Raw genomic sequence first — 14,696 nt, 5'->3', positions numbered from 1 at the left:
CCAGCTTACTGAGGTTGACATGCATGCTCATTTCCATCTTTCAGCTGCAGCAGAAAGGACACTGCCCCTGAGAGAGTGCACCCCCCCCCCCCCCTGAGCTGCCAGCTAGACATATATCTAGTAGAGCAATTGCAGCAATGAAGGTGGAGATCTCTGCATCCATGTGAGGTGTAGGGCTGGGTCCAAGTCTTGTTAGAAGTAGGCTGTCATGTACTTGCGTATGATTTTCATCTTTTACATTACTCATGGATAATGCCTTTAACCGCAATTTCTTTTTTTTTCCCTAGTAAGGCCTCATGCACTTGACCGTATTTCTGGTCCTCGTCCAAACGACATTTTTTGCAGATCACGGAGGGGGCGCAAAAAATGCGGACAGCACGCGGATGTTATCCGTGTGCTATCCCTGTCCGTGCAGCCATTCTACAAATTATAGTTTAATAAGTCCTATTCTTGTCTGTTTTGCAGGCAAGAACAGACTTTTCTGCAATAGTGCCCGCAGACCGGGATGCTCAGCGCCAGTGTCTGTATTTTGTGGACCGAAAAAGACAGCTGCCGTGTGCATGACGCCTTATCTGTACTTTATAGTCATTCCGCCTTTGCTGTCATAAAAGTCATCTCTTTATGCTCTGACTTTCTGGGGATCCGGTTATGGTCTTATCTTTATACACCTCATCCAATCAGAAGAGGCTGAGCTGCAGGGAGGCGGGGAGAGCAGCGGCTGCTGGTGATAAAGGGGGCGTGTCTCAGACTACCACTGTTATCCTATAGGCACTGTAACGAAGCTGTAGTCGCAGATCACAGCTCTGCGCAGGAAGTAGCGTGCAGTACTGAGGAAACTAAAGAGACTAATCCTAAAAACTAGATTTAACACAGCTGCTTCGGCTTGGAACTTTTTCTCCGTGGCGTCTGATTAAAAAATTATTTTTTCACTATAAACTCAGTTGCACACACAAAAGAATTTTGGGTAGTGAACTATTCATAAAAGCATGACTTCTCATGGGTTCAGAGAGCACGGCATGCAGCTCTGTAAATGATGTCCCCATTGGGATGAAGACAAACAAATGACATTTTACAATTAACAGCGCTCTGCTGTCTGTAACTCCACCGGGACGGCCTGACCTTCATGACTAAGTCATAACTTCCTATGCTGGTGATACATAGGACATCTGTGTAATGCCCTGAGCTTCGAACGATGGTAGGAAGGTTTATTAAAGAGGCTCTCCGGACATGTCTGCTTGAATACCTGCCTGCGTTCCCCACGTAATAACTGTTCAGGAGCATCTGTTCCTAGAAATCTGTGTTGTGCCGTCCCTCTATCGTTTTTTTTTTCTTACAAAATTGGGAGCTGACTGACTACCTGGATGTTACCCTTTTCTTTTGTCAAAAGGCCGTGTCTCTACACTGCTCCTGTACATGAACATGTGCGCCCCATGGGTGTGCTGCGGGCCGCAATGAACGAACACTGACCGTGTGGCAGCTGCAGCGGATCGCAGACCCATTTACTTTAATGGGTCCGCGATCCGCCCCTTCCGCAATAAGATGGCACATGTTCTATCTTTTTGCGGAACGAATGTACGGGACGAAACCCCACGGAAGCACTCAGTAGGGTTCCGTTCTGCATCTCTGGATTTGCAGACCCATTTAAGTGAATGAGTCCGCATCAGTGATGCGGAATGCACACGGAACGGTGCCCGTGTATTGCGGATCCGCAAATGCGGTCTGCAATACGGCAACGGGACACCTACAGTCATGTGCAGGAGGCCTCTGCCAGCACTGTCTGGACTGTGTCAAACTGTGCAGGGGCACACCCCCTAACTAGTAACACCCAGTTGTCATTTTGTTCATAAATTTCTAGTAAGAATAACAGAGAAACAGCCCAACATGGGGTTCTAAGAAGAATAGGCTCTCTAGGATTGTCATTTCCTGTAGAATACAATTACTACTTGAAACGGACATGTCGGGAGAGGTGACCAGTCCTCTTAATCAGTGGAACTTGGGATGTCTGTATTCTGCATGAAGCTCCAAATTTTGTTCCAGGGATTTTCTGGGATTCACATACTTAAGATAGGCCATCAGTATCTGATTGGTGGGGGTCCAACACCAGGGACCCCCCACCAATCAGATACTGAGGACCTATCCAGAGAATAGGTCATCTGTACTAAAATCCCAGAAAACCTCTTTAAAAGGGGTTGTCTCACTTCATTTATCATGTAAAGAAAGTTAATACAAGGCACTTACTAATGTATTGTGATTGTCCATATTGCCTCCTTTTCTGGCTGGAATTATTTTTCCATCACATCATACACTGCTAGTATTCAGGAGTTACGACCAGGGTGGCTGGAACGAGACCTGCTGCACAGATGTGTCTATGCGCAGTCCTGGTGACCAGAGAGGCCAGCGCTTTTTCCTATAGGGTGCAAGCATGACCACCACTGCTTTATTACAGGGTGGTCGTATCCCATGGAAACGAGCTATGTATAATGTGATGGAAAAATGAATCCAGCCAGCAAAGGAGGCAATATGGACAATCACAATACATTAGTAAGTGCCTTGTATTAACTTTCTCTACATGATAAATGCCATTTTCTGAAGTGAGACGACCCCTTTAATATCGGGTAAGAACTCTGAGATAACATATGTATATATAATTTATTTATTTGTTTATTTTGTTGCCAAGTATCATCATCATCATCATCAAGTTGCTTCTATCACATCTGAAACCTGAATGTTGCTATGGAAAGACATGCAGAGATCTGTGCTATCTTTAGATAACATGTGGGGCTTGTTCGGACTTGTATGGGAAGTCTAGGATTTCTTATCTGCGGAAAAGGCATCAAAATGCAAAAAAAAAAACAAAGCCTGCTATATGGCACAGGTTTAATCCCGTCTGATCTTCATCTGCCTCTTCAGTTCAGAATGTTCAGCTTGTCGGATTATACATGCGAATGCCAAGAGCTCTGGTAGGGCCACATGTGGCACCAACTCCCGTAGTCTGTTCCAGCAACAGACTATACCAGGGTTTACCTTATCGTTGACAATGGGATCCATCATCGTCTGGACCTGTTGATTTCACCAGGACCAGCTGACCATCTAATGTGTATGGCGGGTCTCCCGACTCTTCCTTAACAGCAGATTAGGATTGGGCATGTTGAATTTCAGGGTCTGACCCTTTTGGTCTCAAGAGATAAACCTCTGCCTGCGGTGCCTGGCATCTGCTTTTCCTTCTCTCCTTATAAAGGACACATGCATGCTAAGCCGATCCATGCATGCATGTTCGTGGGGGAGTAAGGAGAGACAGCAGCCAATCGAACAAGCGTTGGGTTGACTACGACAAACCATGGTCCTCATTTGCTTAGTGCATATACCCTATTTTTAGGTGTGGTGGCTTTTGGATCGACTGTGTATTAATTTTTATAACCAAATGGCGGTACACCACCCTTACTTTATTTATTTTTTTCACTTGCAAATCGGGTGTGGCTTTGTAATTTTTTGCATTAATTTTTAGCTTCAAACTACTGGCAACTAAGTAGGCAAAAGTAGAGAAAAATGTTTTGGCAAGAAGGGGCTAATCCATCACACAGCGTGCACTGTTGTGGTCGGTTTGGCGCATCTGGTCTAAGTTTAGGCTGCTTTAATGATTTGACCGCATTGGCTCAATGTCTCTTGCTCTGGACCAGGGATGCCCAACCTGTGGTCCTCAAACTCTTGCAAAACTACAACTCCCAGCATGCCCTTGATAGCTGAAGCAAGATGTCCAGGCATGATGGAAGTTGTAGTTTCGCAACAGCTGGTGGGCATCCCTGCTCTCGACGATCACTGCGTTACTGCTTTACAAGGACAGCCCATTGGTTCTCATGGTGGAGATGCAGGGAAAATGGGCCCTCGCTGCCGGGTTTCCCCGCACAGATCACAGCCAGTTGCTGGGGACACAGCAGCAGGACATCCTAAGATACTAGGCAATTGCCATGGCACTCTCCAGTTCTCATGGAGTTAAATCGGTTGTCCTGCGAAAAAAAATAATCTATATTTTACAAACCAGCACCTGGATGTGAATACTTTAGTAATTGCATTCAATTAAACATTTAGCATAGCCTCTGAGCTATTCACTGAAATCTATCTGTATAGCGCCACCTGCTGTTTTGTTCTTTTTCAAATTTCTCTATCCACCTCACTGAGGGTACTTTCACACTTGCGGCAGAGGATTCCGGCAATCTGGATGCAAACGGATGCGTTTGTGAGACTGATGCGGATCCGTCTCACAAATGCATTGCAATACCGGATCCGTATTTCCGGTTGTCATCCGGTAAAACGGATCCGCTATTTTAATTTTTTTTTCCCCACAGGTTTAATGGTCTGTGCATTCGTGGATGGAAAGAGCGGATCCGTTTTGCCGGAACACTTGGGGCTGTATCCGGCATTAATGCATTTCATTGGAAATGAATGCTGGATCTGGCATTCCGGCGAGTGTTCAGGATTATTGACCGGAGAGAAAACTGCAGCATGCCACAGTATTTGCTCCGGCCAAAAAACGTAAGAGGGACTGAACTGATGCATCCTGAACGGATTGCTCTCCATTCAGAATGCATTAGGATAAAACTGATCTGTTTTTTTTCCGGTATTGAGCCCCTAGGACGGAACTCAATACCGGGAAAGAAAACTGCTAGTGTGAAAGGGATGGAAGCACAGGCTCGGTTCCATCCTTCAGCTGCAGTAGAAGGATAGAGGACGCGCCGACTGAGCTGCCTTCTTGAAATGCATCTAGCAGAGCGATTGGAGCAATGAATGGGGAGATCTCTGGATCCACACGGGGTACAGGGCTGGTTCCAAGTTTGTTAGGAAGAGCTTTAAATTTTTTACATTCATCATGGGATAATAATTATAATAATGTTCTGTCTATTTATAAAGTGCTATGGAATTAGCAGAATATAAAAAAGTTTTTAACTCAAAATCCCTCTATCGTTTTGCTCAGGGTTTGTTTTTAGAGATTAGGGCTGTTTGGAAAAGCTTTTGGCACCAAATGTCATCCTTTAAGAAAGAAACAAACAAAAAGAAAAAAAACAATTGCAAATACCCGGAAGCGTCTAAAATATATACGGTGTCCCTCTGCGGCAAGTTACATTGCAAGAGAGGAAAAAACATAGCCTCGAGGAGGGAAATATATGTAAGGGATTTCTGGCTGAACTGGTCAGCGGTTCTTATTCATCGCCCACTGAGCGAGCCTAGAGGAATTCATTCCATTTAAAGTAACGTAGGAACCGTGCTGATTACAGAGGGGGACGGTGTGCCGTCTCCTGGGGAGGAGGAAACAGCTGCTTTACAGGGGAAATATAGCATTTTCTATTAACCATGTACTAATCATAGTCATTAGCATAGTAATAAGCAGCAACCGCCGACCCGTGTGTCTTTTTTAGTTTTTGTTTTGTTTTTTTAACCTACATTACGTCTTTGGTTTAGGAAGTGAATGGTGGTCAACTTCTGTCGTTTTTAGGCCTAACAGCTCTTGCACATGTCCATGTTACAGCTGTGTACGAGCCATAAACGTACTGCGAGGGACTGGATCGGGTTCAGTCGTGGAACATCAGGGTTGCCTTTCCAAAATCTCTTGTTCTTGGCTCCAGCCCATAGCTGTATTATGCAGCTTGCGTGGACCGCTATGGTCCTGTTACTAGACGATGTAGACCATTTTCACGCTTAATTTGGAATATGCAGAGATTATTGGCGCTTCCAATGCTCTGAGCGCAGCTCTCGCAACAGCCTGGTTCCACCTAGTCCTCGTCGTTAGGGCGCACAGCGGTCTGCCACTCCATTCACTTCCATGGGACTGATTTAGGTAGCGCTCTCTCGGTCCCATCAAATGAGGCAGCAAGCTAACATGCAAATAACCACTGCATTCAGATGGGGGCTTGGGGCTGAGGGTATATCTGACCCTGATCCTACATTTGTCTCCTATCCTGAGGACAGGTGATAAATGATGAACGTGAGAGAACCCCATTAACAAGGATTTGTCTGCTCTCCTGATTTGTCAGTTTTTGGGTACAACCCCATGGGGTGTGCAAGGATCATCCGCCCATGGCAACCAGTAATGTCGGGCAGCCACGGATGGGCATCGCTCTGCTATGTGTGGCCAGATGCATCATGGGGTCGTACCCTTAATAAATACTTGTATTTCCCGGAAAATACAAAATCTGGAGCATTTTTTTCCATACACTGGACACCCTAGATCAATTTTGGCTGGACCTGCCAACCATCTAATGTGTTTGGCGTCCTCCCAATCCTACCCCCAACATGCCTCATTTGGGAGATGTTGGGGGGAAGAGCTTGAGCCGTTGACGTTCAACATGGCCAGTCTTTTTGTTCTTAGGAAAACATTCGGAGTCTGAAAGTGACTTACTCCCCTCTCCTAATTGAGAATACGTGCGCGCTCAGCTGAGTGTGCATGTGTACGGGGGGATCCTTTGTATTTCCAGCTGCTTTAGGGTATGTTCACACTCTATATGTAAGGAGGATTTTTCTGCCACTGCAAAGGCGTATAGTGGCAGATGTTGCCTCTAGGCTTTCATGGTAAAAACCTGTATACGGCACAGTGTACTTTATCTAATGGACGCCTCTAACAACAATGTATTCGACTGATCTATTCTGTACAGAAAAAAATGTGAACCGTCCTAAAGGAGACTTTAAAGGGCACTCTTTTGGCCTCCGTTGGGGTGAATAGGCTAGATGCATTTGACATACACGCCAGTTTTCCCTGTCGCAGATGCCAAACTTACGCTTCACTGTTGATTCAGCCTTATGTATAGCCCAACATAATAATTACTCTCTCTTAGGCTACATGCACACGAACGTATTTTGTTTCTGTGTCCGTTCCGTGTTTTTATTTTTTATTTATTTTTTTGCGCATAGGATGCGGACCCATTAATTTCAATGGGTCCGCAAAAATTGCGGACAACACATCGGACTGCAAAACACATACGGTCGTGTGCATGTAGAATTAGAAGCATTGAAACCGCAGAGCTCTTTACAAAATGTCTTTGAGGACAAAAACGATAACATGGATAGAGCCTTGTGCTCTTTAGATCCCCGCACACCATGTGTTATGCTTGATGATGAAAGCTGAGCTTTATTCTTTTGTGTGTGTTCACATGAGCAAAACATTGTGTAAAGAAGAGAATAGTTCAGTTCTGAGCCGGATGTGGCAGCGATACGTGCTCTAGCAGATCTGCTTCCATCCAATTTCCATATTGTTGGCAATTTAACCATATATGAAAGATCTGACTGTTCTGTCCTCAGGTCAAGCTCTTGGATCTCAGAGAGAACACTTGGTACAACTGGAGGTTGATATTCTGCAGGGCAATGATTGCCGTCCTGTCACTGCATGAATCGGTGTCAAAACGCCTGGGATGCAGGTCCCACCATCACGGACCGTGTTATAATCCAGGAGGGTAGAAAGCAGGACTACGCACATGGTTGTATACCAAAGTAGTGCATATAAATTTTTATCATAGGTCAAGTGATATCAATGGCCAATGTTTCACATTTGAATGGCTTTTTTAAACCAATAGGATACATTTTATGAGGAGCCGGCGCCGCCAGAGGGGCAATGCCAGTCATCCTGTGCCTCTCGAGAAATGATTGATCCTCTTCAGACGACAATTGAGGATAAAAATTGTATGAGGATTTGTTATTGGAATCCTAAAGGTGTGTTAAGATGATGCGGTTAGAACTGCGTGGGATAAAACTGCTGCCAGTTTTGTCTCGGTTTTTGGTGCAGTTTTTACAGATGAAACATGTTAAAGGGGTAATCCCTTATCACTAAATCATGGCTGAGATTGGAAGACCAAGTTGTATGCTGTAGCTGGGGTTATGGAGACGTCCAGTTGGGTTGTGCTGTGCTTTTTGTTATGGAGACATCCAGTTGGGTTGTGCTATTCTTTTTTTTCTGTAACTCCCGTCCACTTTTATGGCAGTTACAGAAACAGCCTAGCACAGCCAGCTGTTTCCTTATCCCCAGCCACCTCTGGCCACCACATACAACAGGTATTCCAATCTCGGAAATACCCCTTTTAAAGGGAGTTTTTTCACATTGATGGACTATCCTCAGCATAGGTCATCAAAATGAGATTGGGTGGGTGGGTTCCCCCCTCCCCCCTTCACCCACCCACCGATCAGCTGTTTGACATAGCACTGTCCGTTTGATAACGCCTGTACTTTGTATCGCAGCTCAGCCCTATATTTGAATTGACCCGAGCTGTGTCTAGGCCACCTGAACGATGAATGCGACGTCACTGGCCTAGAAAGAGGCCTAGGCGCTCGCAGAGCAGCCTCTAAATAAAGCTGATCGGCAGGAGTACCAGGAGTCAGACCCCCGCCAATCAGCATAAAAATCTCCAAAAACCCCTTTACCAAGTTTCACCTTTGTAAGCTGCAACTAAACCAAAAACGATGAAAAAATACTTGCAGTGTTTTTCCCAAGCCGTTTCAACCACACCATCTGTATACACCATTAAAGTGGCACTGTACTTTAGAAAAACGTTTGTCATAGCGACACATTATTGATCAGTGATGGTCCAAGCGCTGAGACCCCCACGATCACTAATCCGTGTAGATATAAAGTTTTTTTGTCCACCACCTGTCCACCCAAATGCCAAAGTAAAAGTCTAGAGTCCGTTTCTGTTGGAAAATGTGGCAGAAACCCACATCGGTACCGAGCAGGATGCACTTAAAATACACGAGCCGCATTCCACAGACAGTACATCGACCTCGTCCATCATGTGGATGTAGCCGGATTACTGGCGGTATATGATGGGAAGGAAGTCGTGAGCCACATTTGCCTGGTCGGTAAACGCACGTGCAGATGCATTGACTGTATGGAGTATGGATGTTTAGGGCAGCATTACTTCTATATGACAGCAGGATCGCTTCTCTATAGTCCTCCTTTATGTGGCTTTACCAGCCGCGAGCGTCAGAAAATAGACTGCTCTGCGGTGTACGGGGCGTGACGTAGATGTGAGGAGCCGGCTGTTGTCAGATGCTGCAAATAGCACATTCTGAGACAAGTGTCTCCTAATGAGGTGCTAGCTATGTCTACGCAGGGCATCTAGTCGAGACAGCCAGCATAATGTGACTGCTCTGGCTATCTCTTTCCTGAGATTCCTGCTCTATTATGTGCAGTCTGCCGCTCTATCTTATATTCGCATCACTAAATGCGGTTAATTTGAGGTTAACTGGTCACATCCTTTAAAAAAGCAGTTTTCCCAGTAGACGAGACAGGCATGAGAGCGTAATTCCTGCCGTGCACTTTGCAGTCAAGTGTCGTGATTACCCCCCTGTGGCTCTGTTCACACCACTTTAGGGCCCTTTTACAGGGGCTGATTGGTGCAAACAATCGCACAAGCGTTGCCCCGTGTAAACCTGCCACCAGTCACCTGACAACTCCTCTTTTGTGCAGCGTTAATGTTTGTCAGTAGCGCATCCCCTCCATAAACGGGGTATGCGGTACCAACAAATGGAAACCGTATGGGGGCGAACAATCGTTACCAATCATTGTTCTCTATACTAATGATAATTACAGATGACACCTGGTGATCGGCGCTTAGTACCAGGCAGAATATTAGGTAAAGGGAGCCTTAGGGGCATTGACACGACAGTATCCTTTTTGCGGTCCATGTGCATTCCGTGTTTTGCGCATCAGCATGTCCTGCGCTTTGTTAGAAATCCCACAAAACAGACAAGTATAGGACGTTGTATAGTTTTTTGCAGTGTGCGTCCGCATCTTTTGCAGCCCTGTTGAAATGAATGGGTCTGTGTGGTGGTCTGCAAAAAATATGGATCGGATGTCGGGTCCTGTGAATGCCCCCTTAGTGGTGGACATTGAGGTTATAACTCAGGAAGATCTCCCGATGTACACCTCCAGTGGAATACTTAGGGCACATTCACACGACCATTAATTAAAAACTGACTCTGTGTCCGTTTTTAATGGCCGTTTTGCATCCGAACAAAGGTATACTATTCAAAATGATGGCGCCCCATACCACTTTGACACACTTGGCATCTGCTGTGTGAATGGGGGCTTATCATGTCATATATCGTAAACTTTTCTAAGGCTACTTTCACACTCCCGTTTTGGCTTTCCGTTTGTGAGATCTGTTCAGGGCTCTCACAAGCGGTCCAAAACGGATCAGTTTGCATTTTATTGCATTCTGAATGGAAAAGGATCCGCTCAGAATGCATCAGTTCAGTCTCCATTCCGCTTTGGAGGCAGACTGACACCAAAACGCTGCCTGCAGCGTTTTGGTGTCCGTCTGATGAAACTTGAGCCAAACGGATTCGTCCTGGCACACAATGTAAGTCAATGGGACAGATCCGTTTTCACTGGCACAATAGAAAATGGATCCTTCCTTCATTGACTTTCAATGGTGTTCAAGATGGATCTGTCTCGGCTATGTTAAAGATAATACAAACATCCATTCTGAACGGATGCAGACGGTTGTATTATCTGAACAGATCCGTCCATTACGGAGCCGCAACAAAACAAGAGTGCGAAAGTAGCCTTAGCCGTACGCCAAACAGTGGCTGAGATGCAGACCCCCCACCCATCAGTACAAATAACGGGTTGCTGTGCTCAGTCCTTATGCAGACACGATGACGCGCCCCTGCAACCAATTCTGATAATCTTAAAATCCAAGATAAGTGCAGGCTCCTCATATTGACAGGTGACTGGACTCTTGGGTTAGTTATGTAGGACATCTTGGTCTTCACGCAGATAGAAGAATTTTTGGAGCAGTTGTGATTTACTCCCCCGTTATGAGCACTTAGCAGTATAGATTTTCCCACAGTCCTTCCTTCTGTCCCAGCCCTTTTCTCAGCCTTTCTGCCTGTTTCGTAGCACCTGTTCGGTTCCTTCTCTCCCCCCTCCGCTCAGTGGAGTGTATGGAATTTTGTTTAGATATTACACACATCCTGGAGCGGAGAGATCGTTTCCTGCAACCATCTGTGTGTGTCGGAGGCGGCGGGAGGTGCCACTCCATACCTGCGGGCAGGCTCGGACCGGCCCACCCACAGGAGTACAGGGGAATCCCCCAGTGGGCCCCTGAGCAAGGTGGGCCCCTAGTCTCCCACCTCCTGCAGAAGTGGCACATAACACATTAGATTTAGTACACTATATACATATATTCAATGTACAGCACCTCAACCAGCTTGTTCATATAAAAAACGTGTTAGATTATTTATTATATTTGAATGTATCCGTACGGTGGGCCCCAATTTTTTTTTTTTTACTGGTGGTCCCTAAGTACCCCAGTCCGACACTGCCTGCGGGGTGTAAGTGTCCAGCCGCAGATGTGTGTGGGGCCGACTTCTACAGGGACCATGTTAACGTAAATGTTTGAATGAATGACTATATCAATGTGCTGAGCTGCTGCTGCTCTATAACATGCTGCCTGCAGATCGGACTGCATCTTCAACGTGACAAGTCGTCTGACGTTCATTTAAAAAAAGAGAGCATCTGGATAGTCCCTAAAATGGACAGGGGGACAAAAAGCACTCCCTCCTTTCCAGCTCCATGGTTCCCGTCCCCACCAGCCTAAAAAGTGATGGTGTCCTGGATACACTCCCATAGCTGCTGACTGACCATCCATGGCCTCAGCAGTGGCCCTGTCCATTCCTCTCATTTTCCAGGGATGTCGGACAACCATGTAGTATAAAGTACGGGAAAATGCCCAACCCAGAGCAAATGATTGCAGATCGAGGCAAATGCAGGAGGAGGTATGAATTGGGTCTCTTGCACACGAACGTGTAATAGGCTGATGCAAATGAACGCAGATCAACGTCGATCAGCGCTTGCCCTGCATGGAGGTTCGGGCAGCGTAAGGGTACTTTCACACTAGCGGTATTCTTTTCCGGTATTAAGTTCCGTCCTAAGGGCTCAATACTGAAAAAGAACTGATCAGATTCATCCTAATGCATTCTGAATGGAGAGCAATCCGCTCAGGATGCATCAGTTCAGTCCCTCTTACGTTTTTTGGCCAGAGAAAATTTGCTGCAGTTTTCTCTCCGGCCAAAAATCCTGAACACTTTCCGAAATGCCGGATCCGGCATTCATTTCGGCGATGGAACTGCCTGCCGGAATCCTCTGACGCAAGTGTGAAAGTACCCCAATATAGCTCTTTGTTATATCCTCCACAGTGTCTCTTCCCTCAAAGATCTTTTTTTTTATTTTATTTATTTTTCCCCAAAGATTAAAGGGGTCTTCTGGGGAGTTCAGTATTGCTGGACTATCCTCAGGACAGGTCATCTTATCTGATCAGTGGGAGCCTGACTCCCAGCGCCCCTGCCAAGCAGCTGATTGGAGAGACCGCTGCAGGCCCTTTCTAGGCGGTGCTTATTCATGTGAATGAGTTTGCCTGCTGTACCACGTACAGCCACTATATGATGAATGGCGCTGTGCTCAGCATGCTGGAAGTGGCCGTGGAGCTGCGGCCTCCTCACAACAGCTGATCGTTACCCCAACAGTCAGATATTAATGGCCTGAAGGACGCTCCTCAATGTTTTACTCCTGGAAAACCCTGTTAATAAGCTGTCCTCTTATAAAGACATATTGGTTACATGTGGGGCTTTGCTCGCGCTCTCTTTTGTATACTTGTGGCAGTGCCGTAGCCCCTGTACCCGGGGACAGTGTGAGTGGCAGGAGGCCCTGGCGCGAGCTGCGTGTTTGTGGATGTGCCTCCCAGGAACTAACAATCAAGCAGCTGGTTAGCAGCTGTGCTCTCCACCCTGGGAACCTTCGTGCCGGACCCGTTGTTCCAGATGTTCTGTGAAATAATTGCGTGGGGGGACGGCTGCTGTTCTCGCTGACGCTCCGTCTGTGTCTCTCATCTTTCATTTGTTCCCCTGACTTCTTTTATTTCATGTTTCTTTCCTATGCATTCTTCTTCCTTTACTCATTTTCCTAACTTCTGTTCTAATTAGCAGTTCTCCGTCCCTGTCCTTGATCCCCTCGGCGCTGCACTGCGTTACCCACAATGCCTTGCTTCTCGTACCAAAAAGCTTTTTGAGTTATAATGTGCACGACATACCATAGATACTGTTGGAATTTTTTTTTTTGGCCCTGACAACGTTCTTCCCACCACTCATCACCAATCATTATCTCTCCTTTTTTTTTTTTCTTGTAGGGAAGGCCTTTGATATCACTTACCTACGTTTGAAGTTCCATACCAGCCGCCCAGAGAGCTTTGCCCTGTACAAGCGCACACGCGAAGATGGCCCGTGGATCCCCTACCAGTATTACAGCGGCTCCTGCGAGAATACATACCAAAAAGTCAACCGAGGCTTCATCCTCACGGGGGAAGATGAGCAGCAGGCCCTCTGCACTGACGAGTTCAGTGACATCTCACCGCTGACAGGCGGCAACGTTGCTTTCTCGACTCTTGAGGGCAGACCGAGCGCATACAACTATGACAACAGTCCTGTTTTGCAGGTACATGAGCGAAGGCGTATTTACACACCAGGCATACATGCCAGTTTTTGGTTTCTCGTTTAGGATCCCCCGCTGTGAATGGAAGACTGCTAAGGGTGGTGTTACACTGTCTGATGGAAGATAACTCCTCCTTCGGCGCCCGTTTGCACTGGCCGATGCATACCGAATGGGGAATGATTGCTACTGCGGTCGTTCCTCCCTCGTTCTGTTCGTTATCGGCAGCACTTCCCTGATTACACAGATAGCTACTTAGCTCGAAATCGTGCAGCGTAATAGGGCATTAACATTCGTCTTTCACAATGGCGGACCATGTTTGACATAATTGGGTCATCCATCTGTTTGGCCACCGTGTAAGGGAACGAACATTCCCATCCCAATAATTGCCCACTCGCTTAGACTGAGTTCACATAACGTTTTTGTCTTGCGTTTAACATATAGAAAAAATGTATATGTTAAACCAGGCATGCGCAACCTGCGGCCCTCCAGCTGTTGCAAAACTACAACTCCCAGCATGCCTTAACAGCCTACAGCTATCAGCGTACAGCAGGGCATGGTGGGAATTGTAGTTTTACAATATCTGGAGAGCTGCAGGTTGAGCATTCCTGTGTTAAACTGATACCTCCGACAGATGCTTTACAGGGGCATACGTCACACATAGACTTCCGTTGTAAAAAAATTAATAAAAATGAAAACTGCTTTTTTTTACCAGAATCTGCCGGATGTGAAAGTGTAGTGTACTTATGCTTTTGCATTACATTTTTTTCTCCAACTTATACGTTAAACGTAGGGCAAAAACGTGATGTGAAGCCAGCCTTAGCTGCATTTTTACATTAGCGGTGATCACTGCTATGTGGGGATGAACAATCGTTGATATGCTAGTTGATCCTCATACAGCGTCAATGTTTTTCAGCAGTGCATCCCTGATTACGCAAGTGTGCATTTTGGGAGTTGTAGTTGTATCACAGCTCTAGTGCCGGAGGTTCGCCATTACAGCCCTAGTGTATTTAAACAGAAAACTTAAAGGGGTACTAAACCTTTTTATTACCGATGATCTTTCCTCTGATCGGCGGGGGTCTGAATGGGGCTGAGCTACGCCCAGGCCAGTGAAATAGTCGCGATGTCAGTGGCCTGCAGGAAACGGCGAGAAGGCCGCAGCGCTACTGGGAGCACTGGTGACTTCTCAAACAGCCGATCAGCAGGGGTTTAGGACCCCCGCCGATCAGAT

The 14,696-nt window shown here is 46.3% G+C and overlaps 1 protein-coding gene across 1 annotated transcript in view; it reads left to right on the top strand.

The window, feature by feature from the left end:
• Nucleotides 1-14,696, top strand: part of LAMC1 (laminin subunit gamma 1) — a 105,511-nt gene that overhangs the window by 49,694 nt on the left and 41,121 nt on the right. The window contains exon 2 of the mRNA XM_044300827.1: nt 13,167-13,471. Coding sequence (XP_044156762.1) covers nt 13,167-13,471 — 305 coding nt within the window. The remainder of the gene's footprint in view (nt 1-13,166; nt 13,472-14,696) is intronic.

The sequence above is a fragment of the Bufo gargarizans genome, chromosome 7 (genome assembly GCF_014858855.1).
Source record: "Bufo gargarizans isolate SCDJY-AF-19 chromosome 7, ASM1485885v1, whole genome shotgun sequence".
Classification (NCBI taxonomy): Eukaryota; Metazoa; Chordata; class Amphibia; order Anura; family Bufonidae; genus Bufo; species Bufo gargarizans.
This window is presented reverse-complemented; position numbering and strand designations above follow the sequence as displayed.